The 18955-nt window shown below is 32.3% G+C and overlaps 2 protein-coding genes, 1 long non-coding RNA gene and 1 other non-coding gene across 5 annotated transcripts; 2 read left to right on the plus strand and 2 right to left on the minus strand.

Annotated features, from left to right (window-relative positions):
- The first annotated feature begins 1753 nt into the window (after nt 1–1753).
- On the plus strand, nt 1754–8319 carry msl-3 (male-specific lethal 3). Its single transcript, XM_089707980.1, has 13 exons — nt 1754–2134; nt 2239–2417; nt 2509–2630; nt 2912–3032; nt 4627–4815; nt 5102–5227; nt 5406–5548; nt 6131–6290; nt 6560–6661; nt 6880–6985; nt 7342–7429; nt 7582–7666; nt 7744–8319. The coding sequence occupies exons 1-13, from the start codon at nt 2033–2035 to the stop codon at nt 7808–7810; spliced, it is 1590 nt and encodes a 529-aa protein (XP_089564106.1). The 5' UTR covers nt 1754–2032; the 3' UTR covers nt 7811–8319.
- LOC149479446 (U6atac minor spliceosomal RNA) lies at nt 3198–3288 on the minus strand. Its single transcript, XR_016317300.1, has one exon. It is a non-coding gene; the product is annotated as a U6atac minor spliceosomal RNA (small nuclear RNA).
- A 69-nt stretch (nt 8320–8388) lies between the features above and the next one.
- On the minus strand, nt 8389–18319 carry Hat1 (histone acetyltransferase 1). Of its 2 annotated transcripts, XM_089708192.1 has the most exons (9): nt 17901–18319; nt 17644–17813; nt 11888–12059; nt 11456–11615; nt 10982–11147; nt 10544–10692; nt 10274–10442; nt 9708–9875; nt 8389–9630 (listed from the first exon to the last, which is right to left on the minus strand). In XM_089708192.1, exons 1-8 carry the CDS (start codon nt 17959–17961, stop codon nt 9708–9710), a joined length of 1215 nt encoding a protein of 404 aa, XP_089564318.1. In that variant the 5' UTR covers nt 17962–18319; the 3' UTR covers nt 8389–9630. The 2 variants fall into 2 exon arrangements, with proteins under 2 accessions (XP_089564318.1, XP_089564317.1); XM_089708191.1 differs by lacking the exon at nt 8389–9630 and having other exon boundaries at nt 9665–9875.
- On the plus strand, nt 13159–14532 carry LOC149479448 (uncharacterized). Its single transcript, XR_016317255.1, has 2 exons — nt 13159–13480; nt 13943–14532. It is a non-coding gene; the product is annotated as an uncharacterized LOC149479448 (long non-coding RNA).
- Nucleotides 18320–18955: the final 636 nt, after the last annotated feature.

Consider the following 18955-nt stretch of genomic DNA (forward strand, 5'->3'; position numbering starts at 1 on the left):
ATAATTTATAATCATAGAAACTAAAACTCTATCTAAACGAATTCTATGGGTAATAATATAATAAAAGACAAAGAGTTGCCTGTTTGGGAGGTTGTAGTGGAAATCATTGGTGGACCAATCTGATGACTTAATTTTGAAAATAATTTTAACCTTAGAAAGCCATGTCCTTACAGTTAAATACAGTTAATATTTTTTATCCCTTGTCAACTCAACCTGTGAGTAAACGTGCCAAGCGGCAGGCGCGGTCCCAGGAGGGGGGGGGGGTTTGTCACGGATAGTTCAGAGTACTGAAAATTAGTACTCACTTCGGAGCTGTTGTTCCTCGAAAAACAATCTACAAAAATGGTCTGATATCATTTCTTCGTAAAATTAAAAAAAAAAAGTTTTATTGAAACATAAAAATATCTCTAATTTCTGAAAATTTTCGCTTATAACTTTTTTATTTATAGTTCTACCACAAAAAAGTTACTGGACCAAAGTTGTAGAGAATTTAATTTGCAACAAATAATGTTAACAATTTTTTTTATCAAATAAATAGTCGAGCTATAATATCGTAAGAACCATATCAACCGCAATTTCAAGATGGCGGCCGTGGGACAAGGGTGGCGACTGGTGGCGACCCCACAAACTTGGTGATAGCCGAGTATAATGTATAATAGGGCAGTGATAGCTTCACACTGACCTACACATCAAAAAAATAAAATTGCGTCCTCTAAAAAATGCATCCCCAAATGTTACTTTTCAACGGACTACTTATAGTGCATTTAAAAGAAAATATCCGACACGAAATGGCAGCCATCACTGTGTCTACCTGACGAGCTTTCATAAATAAATTTACTGTTCGATTAAATGAGTGCCGTGAACGCAATGGACTGCATTTGGACGATATTATATTTTTTAAGAAATAAATTCCCATATTATGCACTTTAATAATTAATAAACATTTTTTTCAAATTGAGACGTTAAAAAATAAATTTATGCTTTAGATGTGCTTTAGAAAATAAGTTGTGTCTTACGGCTCTGGGATTTATTTATTTATTTATTTATTTATTTAGGTACATCGACAGATCGCGCATACAACATTCCTTAATAATAAATACAAAGAAAGGGCGTATTCAGAAAGAAAGCTTGAAACTTATAAGCGCTTATCGGCGCTTGTCATGTTCATATATTTTCTTGTCAGTGCTGGTAACCCGCGCAGGAAAATATATGAACATGACAAGCGCCGATAAGCGCTTATAAGTTTCAAGCTTTCTTTCTGAATCATACGCCCTAAGAATATTCTAATGCTTGACCCTATTATAGATGTACACAGCATTACAAAAAAAATAAAGATAAATGTAGTTAATGAGGATGGTTTATACAACTAAAGTAAATAATATTAATTCAATATTGCTTAATTCTAAAACGTGATCTGATATGATCTCTGCAGTTTTCGTTTAAACATTGGCAAAGTATCGTGGAAAATATCAAGGTTCGGATCTTTAGTGAGGAATTCATTGTAGGTTCTTAATAAGCGAAATACTGGCGAGTTTGAACCGAGAGTTGTTCTGCAAGTTGGAACGCTGAAAGTTCGGATAGGCTTTCTGGGAATCGAACGATGGGATCTTACTTTAGAGTTTAGAGGAAGGATGTGGGAAGAATTATGATAGATTATGATCATAAAAGAACAACGAGAGATAATCTCAAAAATTTACAAGTGATTATGCGCCCTGATAAACGTCAAACATATTTGACAAATCACATCACACTTGTTTTCGTGAAATGTCAGTTTGTTTATGAAAAATCAACAACTTCAACATATTTTAAATTAATTTTATTTTTAACAATGAAACGAGAACAAGAAATGTTATTAATAGAAAGAAAAATTGATTGAAATCTTTTAATCTAAAATATAGAATAATTAACCAACAGATTAAGTAATATTTGAACTTTGCGCCATTTCCATGTTTGTTGACGAAATAGAAACGCCGGTCCCTGCAATAATCGTCATAACTAAGAGAACAGTTTATTAACTTACTAAATCTCAGATATGGTATCTACAAGAAGTGTGCGTTATAAATTCAGTGAGGGGGAACGAGTGTTATGTTATGAACCTGATCCCACGAAAGCTAAAGTTCTTTACGATTCTAAGGTTTGTTGCGACTGTATATTTGACCATTTTGCATTCATACAGAAGATTTATGAGTTTTTAGACATATATTCGCCAAATACCGTAATTATATTTATTTCACACAGGTTTTAGAAGTAATAGAAAGCAAAGATAAACGGGGAAAACGTAGTGTCGAATATTTAATACACTTTCAAGGTTGGAATTCGTCTTGGGATCGCTGTGTGAGCGAAGATTTTGTATTGAAAGACACTGAAGAGAACAGACAGTTGCAAAGGGATCTTGCAGAAAAATCACAACTGCAATTGTAAGTACATAACATAATTGTATAGTGTAATTGTAGTACTAATAAAAATTTAGATATTGTTGATAAATTTATTACGTCCTTGAATTTCCAGAGGTGCATATTTATACCGACGAGAGAGAAAAAAAGGTAGTTCTAATGCAGGATCAGTATCTACAAAGAGAGCACGACTTGGATTTAGTGATGATGGATCTTCAAGTAGTACACAGCCTGATGGTAAATACTTGTTGTCATTATTTTGTTATGCCAATAAGAATTATTTGTATGAAGTATAATATGTAAGTTAACACTAACTAAACATAAATTTATTTTAATCCGTCAGTCCTCGGATCACAGACACAATAGAAAATCTATTGTGTCTCGGCCCGATCGGGCCGCTCGGTGGTCAATGGGTTAAAATGTCTATTTGTCATTAAACTGATCATATAATATATTTTGTAATTTTGTCCAAGAAATTATCAAAGACCTTCTTTTAATATATAAATTTATCATTACAGAGGGTGAAACAGCAGCAGATACTGATACTTCCTCAGGTTCTACATCAAGTGCGCAGCCCACATCCTCTCCAGGACCACCTCATTCATGCAGGGCACAAATACCTTTACCGCCTTCTCTCAGGTAACCATCTCTCTATCTTTAAAAAAAAAGATAATTATACTTTGTAAAAAAAACTTCTAAATTGGTATACATTTTATTTATTGATTTTTTTTAACTATGCACATTAAATATAAATTAATTTTCAAATTCTGGATATTAAAATTTAAATCTTTGTGTAAACTATACAAAAAAAATGTGGTCAAGTTGTGCCTTAACCAATTTATGTGTTCCATCCTTGTCAAGGGGAGTGCTAACCGTCTCTCCTTTCAATAGACACAAATAATAAGTTAGATAGTTGACATTATATAGTTAGTGCATGAAAAAAAATCTATAGCGTGATTCAGGAATGACATAAAAAACACCTACCATGTCTGAACTGGATGATTTAAAATTATTTTATGTTGTATGTGTTATTTACAATGTTATTTATTTTTATTTTACACTAAATTGTATTTGATTTTTGTATTAAATAATTAAAAAATATTTTTGAAGCATTTTATTTGATATAGCGCCATCTAGTTACTGTAACCAAAGATGCAATATGGATGCAACAGTTTTTTTATAAAGCATGTTTCGAATTAGGCGGGGTAGGTATACTTGGAACAGGCATTGCTTTTGAGACAAGCTTTTGATTGTTTAGCATTAATTTTAAGTTTTTTAGCAAATATGTTATACATAAATTAATCTTTCTTGTCAGGTCTTATTACTACCTCTCTTTGTTATTTTGATAATGTTCATATTATTTAATTTATTGTTGAATTCAAAATTTCTATAGATATAGGAGATTATTAGTTACTTTTGTTACCTAAATCAGAATATTTTATGAATTTGAGTCACCATTTTTTTACAATTTTATTTTACAATAGCTTTGCCTTTAGATTAAATCAAGTACATACATATTTCCATAGCTCATGACTGTGTTATTCTGATCTATGACCTATATAAAAAATAAAGCAAAGTTTTATCCAAATCTATTTAAGTATATTCTATTTTTAAATATTTTAATTGAAAGTTACTTTTCATCATTCTTTTCATGTGCAAATTGCGCATTACTTCTGTACCTTCGGTACCCATAAAACATGTGTACTAAATTTAATTTCTACTAGCGGTCCGCCCCGGCTTCGCCCGTGGTACATGTTTACGTTTTCTCTACATAAGAACCATCCTCGTACTTCAAGGAATATAATAAAAAAAGAATTATCGAAATCGGTTCAGCCGTTCTCGAGTTATGCACTTACCAACACATTTTGCGATTCATTTTTATATATAAGACTAGCGGTCCGCCCCGGCTTCGCCTGTGGTACATATTTACGTTTTCTCTACATAAGAACCATCCTCGTACTTCAAGGAATATAATAAAAAAAGAATTATCGAAATCGGTTCAGCCGTTCTCGAGTTATGCGCTTACCTACACATTTTGCGATTCATTTTTATATATAAGAAAGAAGAAGAGGAAGATAAAGATTACTTCATGAATCATACTCTGTACTAATATTATCAATAAGTAATATATTATTGTTGGTTTAACTTTTAAACTCAAAAACTACTTAACCAACTTTAAAAATTGTTCTACTAAAGGCTTTGCTGATCTTTTCTTTCAATATTTTGCTTCCAGAGACCGCTTGACGCTCGACTACCACCTAGTTGTAAAGCGCGGGCGCGTGGCCCGGCTGCCCGCGTCGCCGAGCGCGGCCGAGATACTCGAGTCCGTGGTGAAGTGGTTCGGGCGCGCCGGCGCGTGGAACCCGCCGCGCGGGAAACACGAGCCGCCGCAGAAGCCGGACATTCTAGAAGTTTCTGCAAGGTTCTAGAACAGTCCATTTATTTAGATTCATTAATAATAATAAATAATTACAACAATAATTGTTATTTTTGCGTATTTTTTTTTGTGAATGCTAATTCTGTTAGTTAATCTATTTCATGCACATTTTAAAAATAATTTCAACTACATATTTGATATTGCGATCTGTTAACTGTGGGATTTAACATTAAATGCCAGATTCTGTGTTGTTATGGAAATTACATTACCTACTGTTTTTATTTACCTTAAACTTTATCTCAATTCAATTCATCCTTCTTTATTTCTACAGATTAAATTTAGTGCGCGAGGTGGCAGATGGCTTACGAGTATATTTCGACTTCATATTTCGGGGACACATGTTATACAAGCAGGAAATGGCGCAGTACCACGAGATGTGCGGGCAGTACAATGATTTGTGAGTAATGTCATATTAAAGAATATATTTTTTTCAATATTTTACCATAATTAAAATCAAAAACACAACCAATATTGCCAGACTATTAAAAACTTGTATTTCAATGATAACCAGCTAAGTATTAAAAAAACATTTTTTCCATTATTAATTATTATTTAACTTCTATTTTTATTTTCAGTCCAACAGATATTAATTCAGAGGGCGAAGACCAAGAGAACCAATCACCGGATGAGGATCCAGATGATGAGGAAGACGTGAAGAGCCCCCGGATTGCAGAATATGCCCACCTTCCACCTGATCCTGAATATGATCAAGATGACGGTAAGTTTAGTAAGTAGTATCAGTTTTAATAACGCGTGACATTGAAATGGTATGCTACTACCACAGAATACATAATAGTAGCTAAACGCTACAGAACGGACACTCCGCCTCCCGCCAAAATTAAACACTTACCTCCCCCGCACGATCAGTCTAAAAATGGTCCATATTTTTCTACAGGGATGATACACAACGAATATTAACAACATTAATCAAATTGACTTAAATTTTATTATTTTGCATTTGTGATTATCGTTTTTCGTAGAAAATGGTTAGATATTGTGCTGTTTACGGATGTATTTCATCAGAAAAACGCGAATTTTTTTTTACGCTAATCAAAAATGTGGCAACCATAAAGCGTTTACACACACATTTGCAGTCTCTACAGTGTGACGGTCAAAACGATTATTTTGTATGGAGTGTCTGGGGTGTGCTACTACTATATTTTAATCATTTCAAATATTGTATGTTATTGATCATTAATTATTTGTGTTTTGAATCCTAGCATATTATTATTTGTTAGTACTCCCGTTTACCAATAAAGATATTGAAACCAAAGGGATATAAAAGATATAACATTTCTAGAACCACTAGTAAGGCGAGAAAGACAATTAGAACCGGATGAAATAAAAAAAGAGATAAAGGAAGAACAAATAGAGATAAAGGAAGAGATCATAGAGCCGGTAGCGGGGCCCTCGCACGACGTTGTAGTTGACGAGCCGCAACCAGCCGCTGTGGCTAGAAGGTAAGGTTTTTAATGTAAAAAGTAAAAATCATTGACGCACTAATATTTTTTTTTTATAAAAGGTTTATTCAAATTGCTACCTTATTTTGTGGAAGTAATTTTCAAAGTGTATAGTATACGCAGTCATTAGAATTAGGTTTTGTTGGAGACAATTTTTTGGTGTGGTTTTGAGACTAGTTCTTTATTGTTAACAATATTTTTGCCATTGTGTCAGTTATCCTAACACTGGAACTATAGATAAATAATATGTAAATTAATAAATATTGAAGGTTACGTTCACACAAATCGGCGGTATCACAATCGGAAAACGAAGAGCCGGCACCTTCGACGTCTACGGCAGAACCGAAAACGTTTGAGACACACTCATCGAGGTAAGAATGAATTAAAAATAAGAACAAACAAAGCAGTATTGACGAGTACCTATTTTTTTTATTAGTTTTTTTTTACAAAAAGGAAAAGAATTTAGATTGATATGATAGTTCATTAATATAATGTACTATGTTTAACCATACCTTACCTTTATTACCGTACCGCGTACCTATTTTTTTCCTCTGTATAATATTCAGCCCAAAATATTAAATTTGTATAGTGTGGGTAGCAGCGGTTCGTCGACCAGCGAGTACCGAGGTGCGCGCGTACACACATTCACACCTTCCACGTCTACACGCACACCGCTTTCGCTACTTATGGAAAAGGTAAAATAATAAAAAAAAGACGGGTTGCACTCCGGGAGTGCCGGCAGAAGTGAAAACTTGATTATTAACGTTGAGCATGTTTGATATCCATCCGTCTTACGCTTTTTCGATCAGGTCACGACGTTTGGTGGTCATCAGGTGACGCGAGTTTAAGTTTAAGTTTTTTATACCCATTACAGAAAAAGTGCTCAACGCCGCTAAAGAAGTTTTCACTTCAAAAAATCTGTTTTCTACAAAATAAATTTCATATGTTGAACAACATGTTACATTTTCTGTTTTATAACCATTTAAACAGAAACAAATAGCAATAATCCGTTTTAAGGGCTATATAAAAATGTATTGATTTTCATCAACAGGTAGCAAAGTTCGAGCTAATACCGCGAGAAGGCACCGAACATTTACCGTGCAGAGTTTACGGTGCAATACATCTAGCGAGGCTATTTGGTAAGATTCAGTTTTTAATTAAGTACATTCTTCAATGTTAACAACAATATAATATAATTATTATTTTATTAACAGGCATGTATTTTTAATATTGCATAAAATGTACTTGTCTATTTCTTGTCTACTATAATTTTATAACCTTTTTTTTTCAGTTATATTACCAGTTTTCCTGAATGCAACGCAGATGCCTGACATGAAGTTAAAAGTTATATTGAAATATATTGATATATTTGTCCAGTAAGTATCCTCATGTTACGTAAGTTTCTTATTTCTATTTTTTCGTTTTTAAACTGAACCCTCAAATTTATTTACAGATATCTCGATGAACACAGCGAATGGTTCGGAGAAAACTTTTATGTGCCTAATAATTTTTTGCAATAAAATTGAAATCTATGAGAAACAAATGAAAGAAATAACAATGTGTGCTATTGAACGTTTTAAATAAGTATAACACAAATGTACATTACCACCTATACCTCGATATTTCGCATTGTTTTTAAAAATTAAGAGCAAAAGCAATTTATCATTTTTACTTAGATGTCTTAGGTGATAAATTAAAATTATTCTAATTTAGTTTTTTAACAATTCTTTTATAATTTTGTCTTAACGCGTGTATGGAATTTGTTGTAAATATAATTTAATTGATTGTTTGACCGAATACAAATCATGTGATGAGTGTGTAAATATAAATTACAATTATAAGAATTATGTATGCTCCATAGTGAAGAATGACGATTTTACTTAAATAAATGCTATTCGTTATAACATTGTATTTTGTTATTGAATTTATTGTAAGTGAAATAGTACAAGATTTTACATGTGAAATAGTTGTTTGAAAATTGAAAATTTTAATTATCAATTGAATAATGATAAAAAATAGATCTCATTCTATGTTGAATAGAATAATAAAATTATAGCTTTACAAAAAATTGTTTCATTTCAGAATAAAACTCTTTTTTACCAAAAATATTTATTTTTAAAGTCGTAATTACATACATTCAACCTTCATTCATAACAACAACATTATTAACTTCACAATTCACATATTATACACTCAATATCACGCAAATTTAAAATTTTAATATTAGGCGTTGGGAATTTCGATAGTCAGCACTGAAATTTCATATTTATTTTTCTAGTGTTTTGAATCAAATTTATTTAAAAATTCATTTACAAATCAATAATCTAATCATTGAATACAGAACAAAGAAAAAACCACTTGACCCACATCAAGCCAAAGACAAAAAATAATACTTATTGTTATTAGGTTCATTAATAAAATGAGTAAGACAAAGTTAATATTATTTAAAATTAAGATTAAGTATGCTCTTATATTAAGTTTTAATACAATAATCGAAAAAAAAATATCACGTCTTCCACTTTGACACAAAGATTAAAGAACCGCAAAGAGCACTTACATAAATGATAAAACCAATATTTGAATCTCAGATTATGAATCGAAACATAGATAGGACCCGCCGAGAGCGTAAATACCGTCTGCAGCTGCGTAACGAGCCTCTGCATGTATGCTTGCATGTTACTAGGCATTGAAAATGTCTCTAATTATTTCTGAACAATTTTATCATATTTAAAAAGCCATTTTTGTGATGTTTCGTCTCGCAGCACTACAAATGTTTTTGCTTTAGAATTTGTATTTGGTTTAGTATCGACGCCCGCGTACATGCTCCATCTGCCATTTGTTTTATAATCTGAGATTTGCATTCTTTTTCTTGACGCGATACCGACAATCTTATAATTGAGAAAGTTACATACTATTCTGCAATGCGAGTTAATACGAGAATTTGGGTGTCCCATAAAATAAAAAACTTAACTCCAAAACTAATCACACTTGCAGTATTGCATCCATTGCATTATTAAAATTTAAAATCTAGTCAAAAAATATCAATCACAAAAAAGAGTACAAAGAGACTAATTATTTAAAACGAATTTGTCTAAATAAACTTAAATATCCCGGACGAAAAACAATGCTTACACATACATTTGTTTTACATAAGTTACAAACAGACCAACTTACCTTATCTTTCATCATCTCATCTTGCAAGCAAAATAACACAAAAAATTTAAACTTAACTGCCTTTTTGCCTCACAGCACTAAGATTTTACCATTCTTCTCCACTTTCTAGATTCTTCTTTTCAATATCCCACTATTTTCAAACACTAATTCCAATTTAGGGGTTATCCTAAAAATCCAATTTGGTAGTTTTTAATTGTAACTTTTTTATTTTAATAATTTATTCATAATTTTATTGTAACTGACTCAATAATGTTGCAAGCGGTGTATAACACGGCGGTATTCGTCCTCTAAAGCGAGATACTGCGAGGAGAGACGACCGTGCGTCTCGCTCGCACCTGTGGTGCTCACTGTAGCTGCGTACTCTTCTGGCTTTAGAACTTTCTCGAGTTTCTTCATTTCTAACTTCTTTTTCTGAAATACAAAAACATTGAAAATTCCAATAAATTATAGTGTTTTACAAAAATATTGGGCTTTTTTGTCCACAATATTTCTCAACAACTCAAAAGGAAAAAGATAAATTAACCTGATACATTGTTTATATTGAATTGAAACTTCTTTAGGCGCATTGAGAGTAAAATTTTGAAATCTAACACGCGTCCTGGCATTAACGTCACATCATGGAGTAAGAAGACGACAATAAAATTTTGATATATTGCCAAAGAAGTTTCACTTCTGACACGTGTGGTCAGCACATATGCTATTTTTTTTTTAATCATGATAATATTAAATCAAAATATACATATATGTTTTTCAATGTTCAATTGAATGATATTTATTATTTAGAAAGAAAATTTTCGAAGACTTCATACCTGAAAAGGTGCATTCAGTCTATTCTTAACATCTAACCTATACTGCAAGTAGGCATTCTTATCTGAAGTGTTTGTATTCTTTAGACGCAGAATCTCGTACACGCGCCTCGCTTGTTTTTTGTTTATTTTGTATTTACTTCGCGCCTGATTCGCCATTTCAGGTGAGAATCTGTAAAAACATGAACATCAGAACATTTACACATTTTTTATAACTGAAAAATAAAAGAATACATAATACATAATATATTTCATATAATGAAATCAACTCACCCTTGGAATAATTTTTCTGGGTGGAAAGCAGGCAGATTTTCACAATTTTTTGCATCTACATAATCTCTGATCCTTTGAAAGTCTTGTGATGGATCCTCTACAGTGATATCCAAAACCTCGGGCATAATAATAAAATGAGAATAAATGGCCTGAAAAGTAAAGGATTTAAACATGAGTTTGCAAAAGTTAATTTGTCCATATTAGATATTCATTCATAAAAATTATTACTTATTAGCATTACATTTTATAACTCTTGAATAAAAGTTCACTATAAACAGATACAACATTAGTAGGTTTATTATATAATTAGTTAGTTAAGGAAGAGTGGGCCCTCCTGACAGGTTTAATCTTGAACTCACTACTCACTACTACTCCATATTGTGTAAAATTTAGAAACAAAATAAACTGTTTTTATTTATTTTTTATTTTTTTAATTACCTGAACCAACTCTGCACATAAACCAAGCTTCCTAAAAGGCGGTAGAGTTAGGACTTGTGAGATGCGTGGCCTCTGATGACATGGATAGGCATAGTAGCGGAACACTGTGGCATATGCAGCTGTTGTATAGGTTGTGCTTCCTTCACTTGTCTTGCATTTTTCGAACCTGATACACGAGTTTGGATGTTTTAACAATGTAAATATATTATATTTAGATCAAAAATACAATATAAAGTTTTCCTTGATACAAGATTTTCGTAAATAAATCTATAGGCACATTCAGTCTTTTTGAAGTCTCAAACTATTTTGAATATTTAATCTTTTACTTGTGAATCAAAGAAGTCGGTTAATTACAAATTCACTTGTGATATAAAATTATGTACAAGAGTTAAACAAATCTGTTTAAAAAAACACTTAAATAATATAAAATATAATCGTTTGTAATACAACTTCTGATTTCTATAATGTACTCACATAGTAAAGAATGTCCACTGATCATCATCCACATCAATAAATGAAGCAGCATCAACATACCAAAGAAGGAAGGTCTGTAACCTCTCATGATAGTCCAAGAAACCAGGTGTGGATGTCTCACAGTAATAGACTTCAAATGTGCGTTTTTCACCACCATCATCTTGTTTAAAAAGGTTTATAGATTTACAATAACATGGAATATAGAATTAAATAAGACTACAGTGTGTGAACTGAACAATAGAGTGATACTTTTAAACAAAGAAACATTTCAGGATGTTTTGAATTTATAGAACATAGATAAATTGAAAACAAGAATAGTAGTAGCACATTGAGATCAAGGTTGAATTTATAATTAAGTATGATATGTCTTTCATCAAATAAAGGTTTAATCATGTATTTTATTGTTTTTTTAACTGTATGATTTATACTTACTTGGCTCAATATTAAATGAATGTAAAAGCTTCCCATGTGGTTTGAATGTTCTGTCCCTCTCTAAATTAGATATAAACTGATCTAAATTAGTAACATAACCTGGTGCCAGCACCTTTTTGAGTTCGCCTTCAATGTCATCAGCTTTTAATCCACCTGATTTCTTTGGATCAATCTAATAACAAGATAATATTACAAATTAATTAAGCATTATACATAATAATTAAACAACTCTATACATACCTATACAGGGTGTCACGGATTTCCTATCGTATGCTTAATGGAGCATATAGTGTTTAACCTTCTGATGCTGTAAAAAATATTTATAAAATCCGGTCGTGCAGGAAAAATTATCTCATAACTTTTCAATAAACTTCGTGTTGGTAACCCTAACTACGCGGATCATACTCGCGGTCGTTATACATAAGTGGTCATTGACCTCGAACGCTATGCTTAACCTCGAACCTTGAAAACAAATACCTACTGTTTGGATAATATTTTTTAGAGTATACGAGACAAATACACAAGTACACTATCGTTTATTTATACCAAAAAAAAACTGAAACTGAAACTGACCGCGGTCGCGCCCTTTTAATACTTTTTACATATTTTAATCCTTACTTTTATTTTTGTCTGCATTATGCAATGTGTTTTTTTTTTTTTTGCTTTACTAGGTACATATTTACTTATACTTTTAATTTTACGAGGAAGTCTTCAGATTTTTCATGAATCGAAAAACTTCATTAAGCTAATACACATAACAACACGTTCAGTAAACAACAAAAAAATATTTAAGTATTTCCTAACGATAAAAATAAAGTACGACTCCCTCAAACTCATAAGTCATAACAACTAAGTACCTACATAATTAAGATTACTGACAAAATAATTATTGTAATAATAGTACCTACTCAGTTGTGAAGGCTAAATAATAAATTTATTTATTTAATAAAATAAGTCTAAAATATTAATAATTATTGATAATTATACGACCTTACCCTATTTGCCATTTGGGTTAAAGCTATTAAATTAATAATTATTAGTGAAAATGAATAATATGTGTCGTAAACAATAATTACATGCACACGGTGTCATATTTACTAGAAGAAATGAACGGTTTCAAAATGCAAACACTCACCCGATTATCATGCACAGGAATCACAGGATCGTAATACATATTGCACAATGATGACTTATGATGAGTGACGAAGGTAAACAAATATTACATAATGTATTAAATACCTACTACTCCAAATATCAATCACTTCTTAAAATATAGTACGACATAAAAGAGATGAAATTAATTATTTTGGAACTAATTCGTTTTTCATTACCTGGCAACCCTGAATTGCCAATGTAGCTGTCAAGTTGAATAAAAATTTGTTGTTTTTTTCGTGAAGTGGAGAATTATTGAGATAAAATTGTTATTTAGAACAAGAAATTTAAATAAAAAAGGAGACATCATGAAAAAGGTTAAACGTAGCGGTGTCCGTGATGTCGTGTATAAAGTTTTTATTCGGTGTTTGTCCGAATTTCAAGCTGGAAAGTTATTGACTGATTTGGAAAACGTTTACAAACGTACAGCAGAATATACCGGTGAGATTCCATTTATTTTTGTTCAGTACTACGTAAAATAGAATATTCCATTAGTGACGAGTGTTTAATGTATGTATGTATGGCGATTATTACGTTTTCGCAATTTAATTTGAGGTTATTTGTATGTAAACAAAAACTTGTTTTTATAGTGCGACCAGCACAATTTGAGTCAAGAAGTTATATCCAATCCAACCAGCCTCAAATAAAGTACCTAGTTTAGATTTTACTACATAGTATAGTGATAATTGTTTTCATACAGCTATTTATTAATCAATCAAACCATAAGAAAAAAAATCATATTTTAGATTTAGCTTACTAACTACTTACTAGTGTAGCGCAGGGACGCTGGCCTCCTACATTAAAAAAAAATTAATAAAATAAAGGAAGTTTTAGTTTTAAGCTACTATAAAAATATGTTAAATGTACTATTTGATTTTATTCATCTTAATTCGTTTGTTATAGGGGTTTCTGAAAGCACAGTACGCAGGATAGTAGAGGAAGGGAGTAGAAATGAAGGCAAATTTTCAACGCCAGCCAAACATAGGAGAGGTACTTCGAAACAGAGTGATGATCAGTCCTTTGAAGGAGTAGAATATTTAGATTTTGATGAATTATATTAATGTACAAAATTTATCTACAAAAAAAAATAAAAATATGTAGTTTTCAAATCGCCTTGTTTTTTTTCTACCCGACGGACCCAGAATGTGTTTGAGCTGCATGTATGCTTGTTTGTTTGTATGTTTGATTCTATGTGCGCCTCTGCAGTCTAAACACTTGACCGATTTTTATAAAATAACTAATTCCAAATACATTTAAGTAAAATTTGACCTAGGTAGGTCAATTAAAATACTAATGTATTTTTGTCTTAAATTTACACTATTGCTACAATGAAACAATTATAACGGTTTAAATCGCGGTATTTATTTTAGATTATATTATATAGATTTTTAGATTTTTATTCTATATTATCAAGATCGCTTGCGTCGCAGTATCAGTGTTGCTATATGAGCGACGGTGGCGCCCTCATTTATTTTCATCTCTTTTGTGTCGCACTGTAACTAAGTAACATAAGAAAATCTCGTAACTACTTAAATACATTATCTTACGGATTTATACAATCACTGCTTTAATAACTTTAACTAATTATTATAAACACAAAATACGAATTACGACGAACGATCCCAAATCTCCCGCGCAGATCTATCACAGGCCACAGCTCCTTACGCTGACGTTTGGTGGAGCACTAACAATTTAACAAAATTTGTGCAATTATTAACTGGCTGGTTCACACTTTGATTAGTGCGAGTGCAGGTGATGAGTAGTACTACGTGTGGACAGCGACTGTTTAGTGCGAGTGTTTAGTAGGCTGTGTAGTAAAGTGAATAGAAGCGTGTTCTATTTTTTTGCGAGTGGACTGCGAGTAGCCACGTCCCGCGCGCCCTCCCTCCCCCCTCACTCGCAGCGTGCCTGCACTCGCACTAATCACCTGCACTCGCAGTCAATTGGACACTACTCGCACTACACACCTGCACTCGCACTAATCACCTGCACTCACACTAATCAAAGTGTGAACCAGCCATTATACGCCATGGGGATATTATTTACTCACCTCGGCATTGCCCACAAATTAATTATTATTTTTTGTATTTTTAAAGATACGGTAAAATTTAAGGAACGCACCTTAAGATAGATAGTTCTTTTAATTTTTTTCTAGTAAAACTTCTTTCCAAACGTCAACTTATAAACAAAATAACGTCTATTCAGCATACCACCTACCAGAAACAATGTTTCGCATAACAATCCTGTACACAGAATGTGCCGCCTGTATAATAATTTAGATCCGGATTGTGACTTATTCTTGGGTAGTTTGGATGTTTTTAGAAGTAATGTTTATAAATTGCTGTAACAACGTATTGTATTTTATTTTTTTTGTATTTTAAATAGTAGCTTTTTTTTTCTCTCTGTAAGATTTTTTTTTTTTCTTTCTCGGTTTATGTTTGTTCCTGGCTATAGCTTGGTATAGATATGGATTAGGAACAAAAACATGGTCATAATGTAAACGGTTTTTGTTTTTTTGGTTCAAAGCTGTGTACGGTATTAATTGGGATGTAGAATTTATATGTATTATTAGATAAGAGCTAGATATAAGGAATTGTTCTGCAATCTGTTACTGTACCAAAATAAAATAAAATAAAATAAAATAAAATAAACGTACGAAAGCTGTTACTTTGGGTTATTTTTTCTAATTTAAAAAATGGTGGGAAATTAATACCCTGTAGCCGTGCATGAAATCTTCAAGTGGGAATATATTTCCCTTTATCCTGTAAGGATACCAAGTAGGTATAAAAAGTAAAAAGTTGAGTAAAGTAAAAAGTAATTTAAAAATTCATACATATTCAATAAATAATAAATTTAATGATGCATTTTTATTTTTTATCCCTGTGTTAAAATCGACGAGTAAAGGCGCGGGCAAAAGCGGCAAAAGTGGGAGATTATTTCCCACATGTATGTTCATGGATATGGGAAATAATTTCCCACCAAACATAACTTTTAATGGTTATAGGGAAATAATATCCCACCGCCAAAAAAACCTACTTATAAGCTACCCAATATTTTACTGTTTAATCTCGATATAACCCCGTACTGATGTATTAAAATAAACTTGTTTGAAGTCATGGCCGATTAAGGGTTAAAATACGCGGACGCTTACACGTGCCGGCGCGCGGCGGTATCTTTGTGCACCTAGCAAAGGTAACGCCGCCTTCCGTTTGTGAAATGCCGCCTTTTAAAAATATGGTTCCGTTGTTTATTTAATATTTTATTTTACTTATCTTTTTATTATTTACTTTCAATTTTCTTTTGTAACTACAAATGAAACAATACAATCATATTATAATTTAATATGAAATTATCATGAAATGATATTTTTAAGTTTTATGCTGGGAATAATATTATTATTTAATAGGTATTTAGGTACCTTAAGTTGCACCATATTTTAATTATTGAGTTTCATCTAGCAAAAGTTGAAAGGAACAGATATTATTATGTAAGTATTCTAAATCATTCTTATTATAGCTATTTTTACAAACATTTCCCTACGAATCCCTAAACTCACATTGTACGTTTATTCGTATTATTATTGAAGTTTGTAAGTAATTTTAAATTTTTAAATAAATTTTTGTTAGTCGCTTGTTTCATCTTTCGGTGTCAAGTTGCTATCGTTTGCGTTTTCTGTGTTTCATCTGTGAGTTTCTGAGTCCGTAATGTCGTATTATACGAACGCGGAGTATTACAATATGATTATGTGTGTGGGTGCAGAGGATGGGAATCAGCTCGCTGCAGCTCGAGATTTATATCGGCAGCGATAGGTACATAGACGGAAGAGAAGCAATCATCAGCGGAATTTACCGTCCTATAATTGTTTTCGAGCGTATTTTTGTTCGGTTCGGAGGTACCTTATTGGTAAAACTATGTTATGACAATTCAAAAGTGCTTCTAGAAGAATAAATGTTTTAGTATGTTGTGAAGTGAAGTGTGTGATAGGTACCTACTGCATGTTGTTTGCTGAAATTTCTACAAGTTGGTATGTACTATGTACCTTATTTCAATATCATTGTACAAAAATAATTGATACGCATGTATCTCAATAAAAAAATTAAGTAAAGATTAAATATGATTCAATATTAAAAGGGTGCGGTCAGAAGGCGATGGAACTAAGTAATTTTTCATTTTTTTTTTTTGTATAAATAAACGATAGTGTACTTGTGTATTTGTCTCGTATACTCTAAAAAATATTATCCAAACAGTAGGTATTTGTTTTCAAGGTTCGAGGTTAAGCATAGCGTTCGAGGTCAATGACCACTTACGTATAACGACCGCGAGTATGATCCGCGTAGTTAGGGTTACCAACACGAAGTTTATTGAAAAGTTATGAGATAATTTTTCCTGCACGACCGGATTTTATAAATATTTTTTACAGCATCAGAAGGTTAAACACTATATGCTCCATTAAGCATACGATAGGAAATCCGTGACACCCTGTATATATTCTAAAGTATGTACATATATATGAATGTAGAAATCTTTCTGAAAAGTTTTAAAAATGCATGCATATCTAGCCTTGTATAAATAGTAATTCATATATAAAATTTAATTTGACTCACCTTGTCTGAATAGGAGATTCCCAAATATGTTTGAAGACTACCTGCACTGTAATATAGTTTAATCTGCAAGTCTGTGTAACCAAATATATTTTCATTTTCTCCAAACACTTGATGACACATCTCCGGCCCAAAACTTGTTTCATCATTTTCTATGTCTTTTGCAGAATGAACTATAAACGAGATTTAGCGGATAATAAATAATAATATGGAAGAAGGTAGGTTACTATTTTAAGAAAACATTTTAATATGTCACTTACCTAATTTAAATTCCATAACATCATTTCCATCAACTACTAAATGCCCCAAAACGTCGGTCATTTTTATTTTTGCCTACTAGGTACCACTTAGAACTCTATATAGAACTGTAAGACGAATTATTGTGAAGACGAATGTATTTGTTACTTCCCGCGCAAAGTGCCTGAAGTTTTAGCTCAGCTAACCGTTATTCATATGAAGTATCAGGAAAAACAAAGTGATACTTTTTATTCTCGAACATTTATCATAATCTATTGAATAGAAACAAATTTGGTTTTCAAAATAAAAATCGCAAACAAAGTCTAACTTCGCAAGAATACAAATACAATCCGATTCCGGTAAAGAGCAATCCCAATTCGAGGTTCGAAAATAGCAAAAATAACTTTGAAAAATAATGTCTAAACTCTAATGTCACATTGACAATTAGTATCAAGGATCTACACCACAGAACATAATATATACTCAGGGGAGATCTACACTCTTTGGAAAGGAGTACGGACACAATTACAAACTTATGGAAGCTAAACCTAGGCAGAATGCTAAAAGTAAAAGGCATTTTATTCTGTGGTAGAGGTGAGGAGGCGTAGACAGACATAGCTTCCTCTTTCTACGTGAGGAGGACTCGTAGACTTAGGCCGCCTGTCCATCTGCAAGAAAACTTTCGCAAGAAATGTCAGACAGTCTGTCTGACAGTAGCTTACAAGTCTACAGTGCCACAAACTTATCTGACCCGGTGGCAAAAACTGGAACTACGTGCCGCCATTTTGAAATGTCACATTTTCACAGACTTTTCATACGGAATATTTTGTTTATTTAAAAGAAAGCGACATCAGTGACACTGTCACCGGGTCAGATAAGTTTGTGGCACTATAATTCCGCGTTTCCACCTGCAATTAGACTTGCAAGCTGCTGTCAGACAGACTGTCGGACATTTCTTGCGCAAGGTTTCTTGCAAATGGAAACGCGGCCTAACAGTAACTTGCAAGTCTAATTCCGCGTTTCCACCTGCAAGTAGACTTGCAAGCTGCTGTCAAACAGACTGTCGGACATTTCTTGC

This window comes from Colias philodice, chromosome 20, assembly GCF_061535455.1.
Source record: "Colias philodice isolate Cphi_HAF_F1 chromosome 20, ilColPhil1 Martin Lab GWU primary, whole genome shotgun sequence".
NCBI classification, from domain to species: Eukaryota; Metazoa; Arthropoda; class Insecta; order Lepidoptera; family Pieridae; genus Colias; species Colias philodice.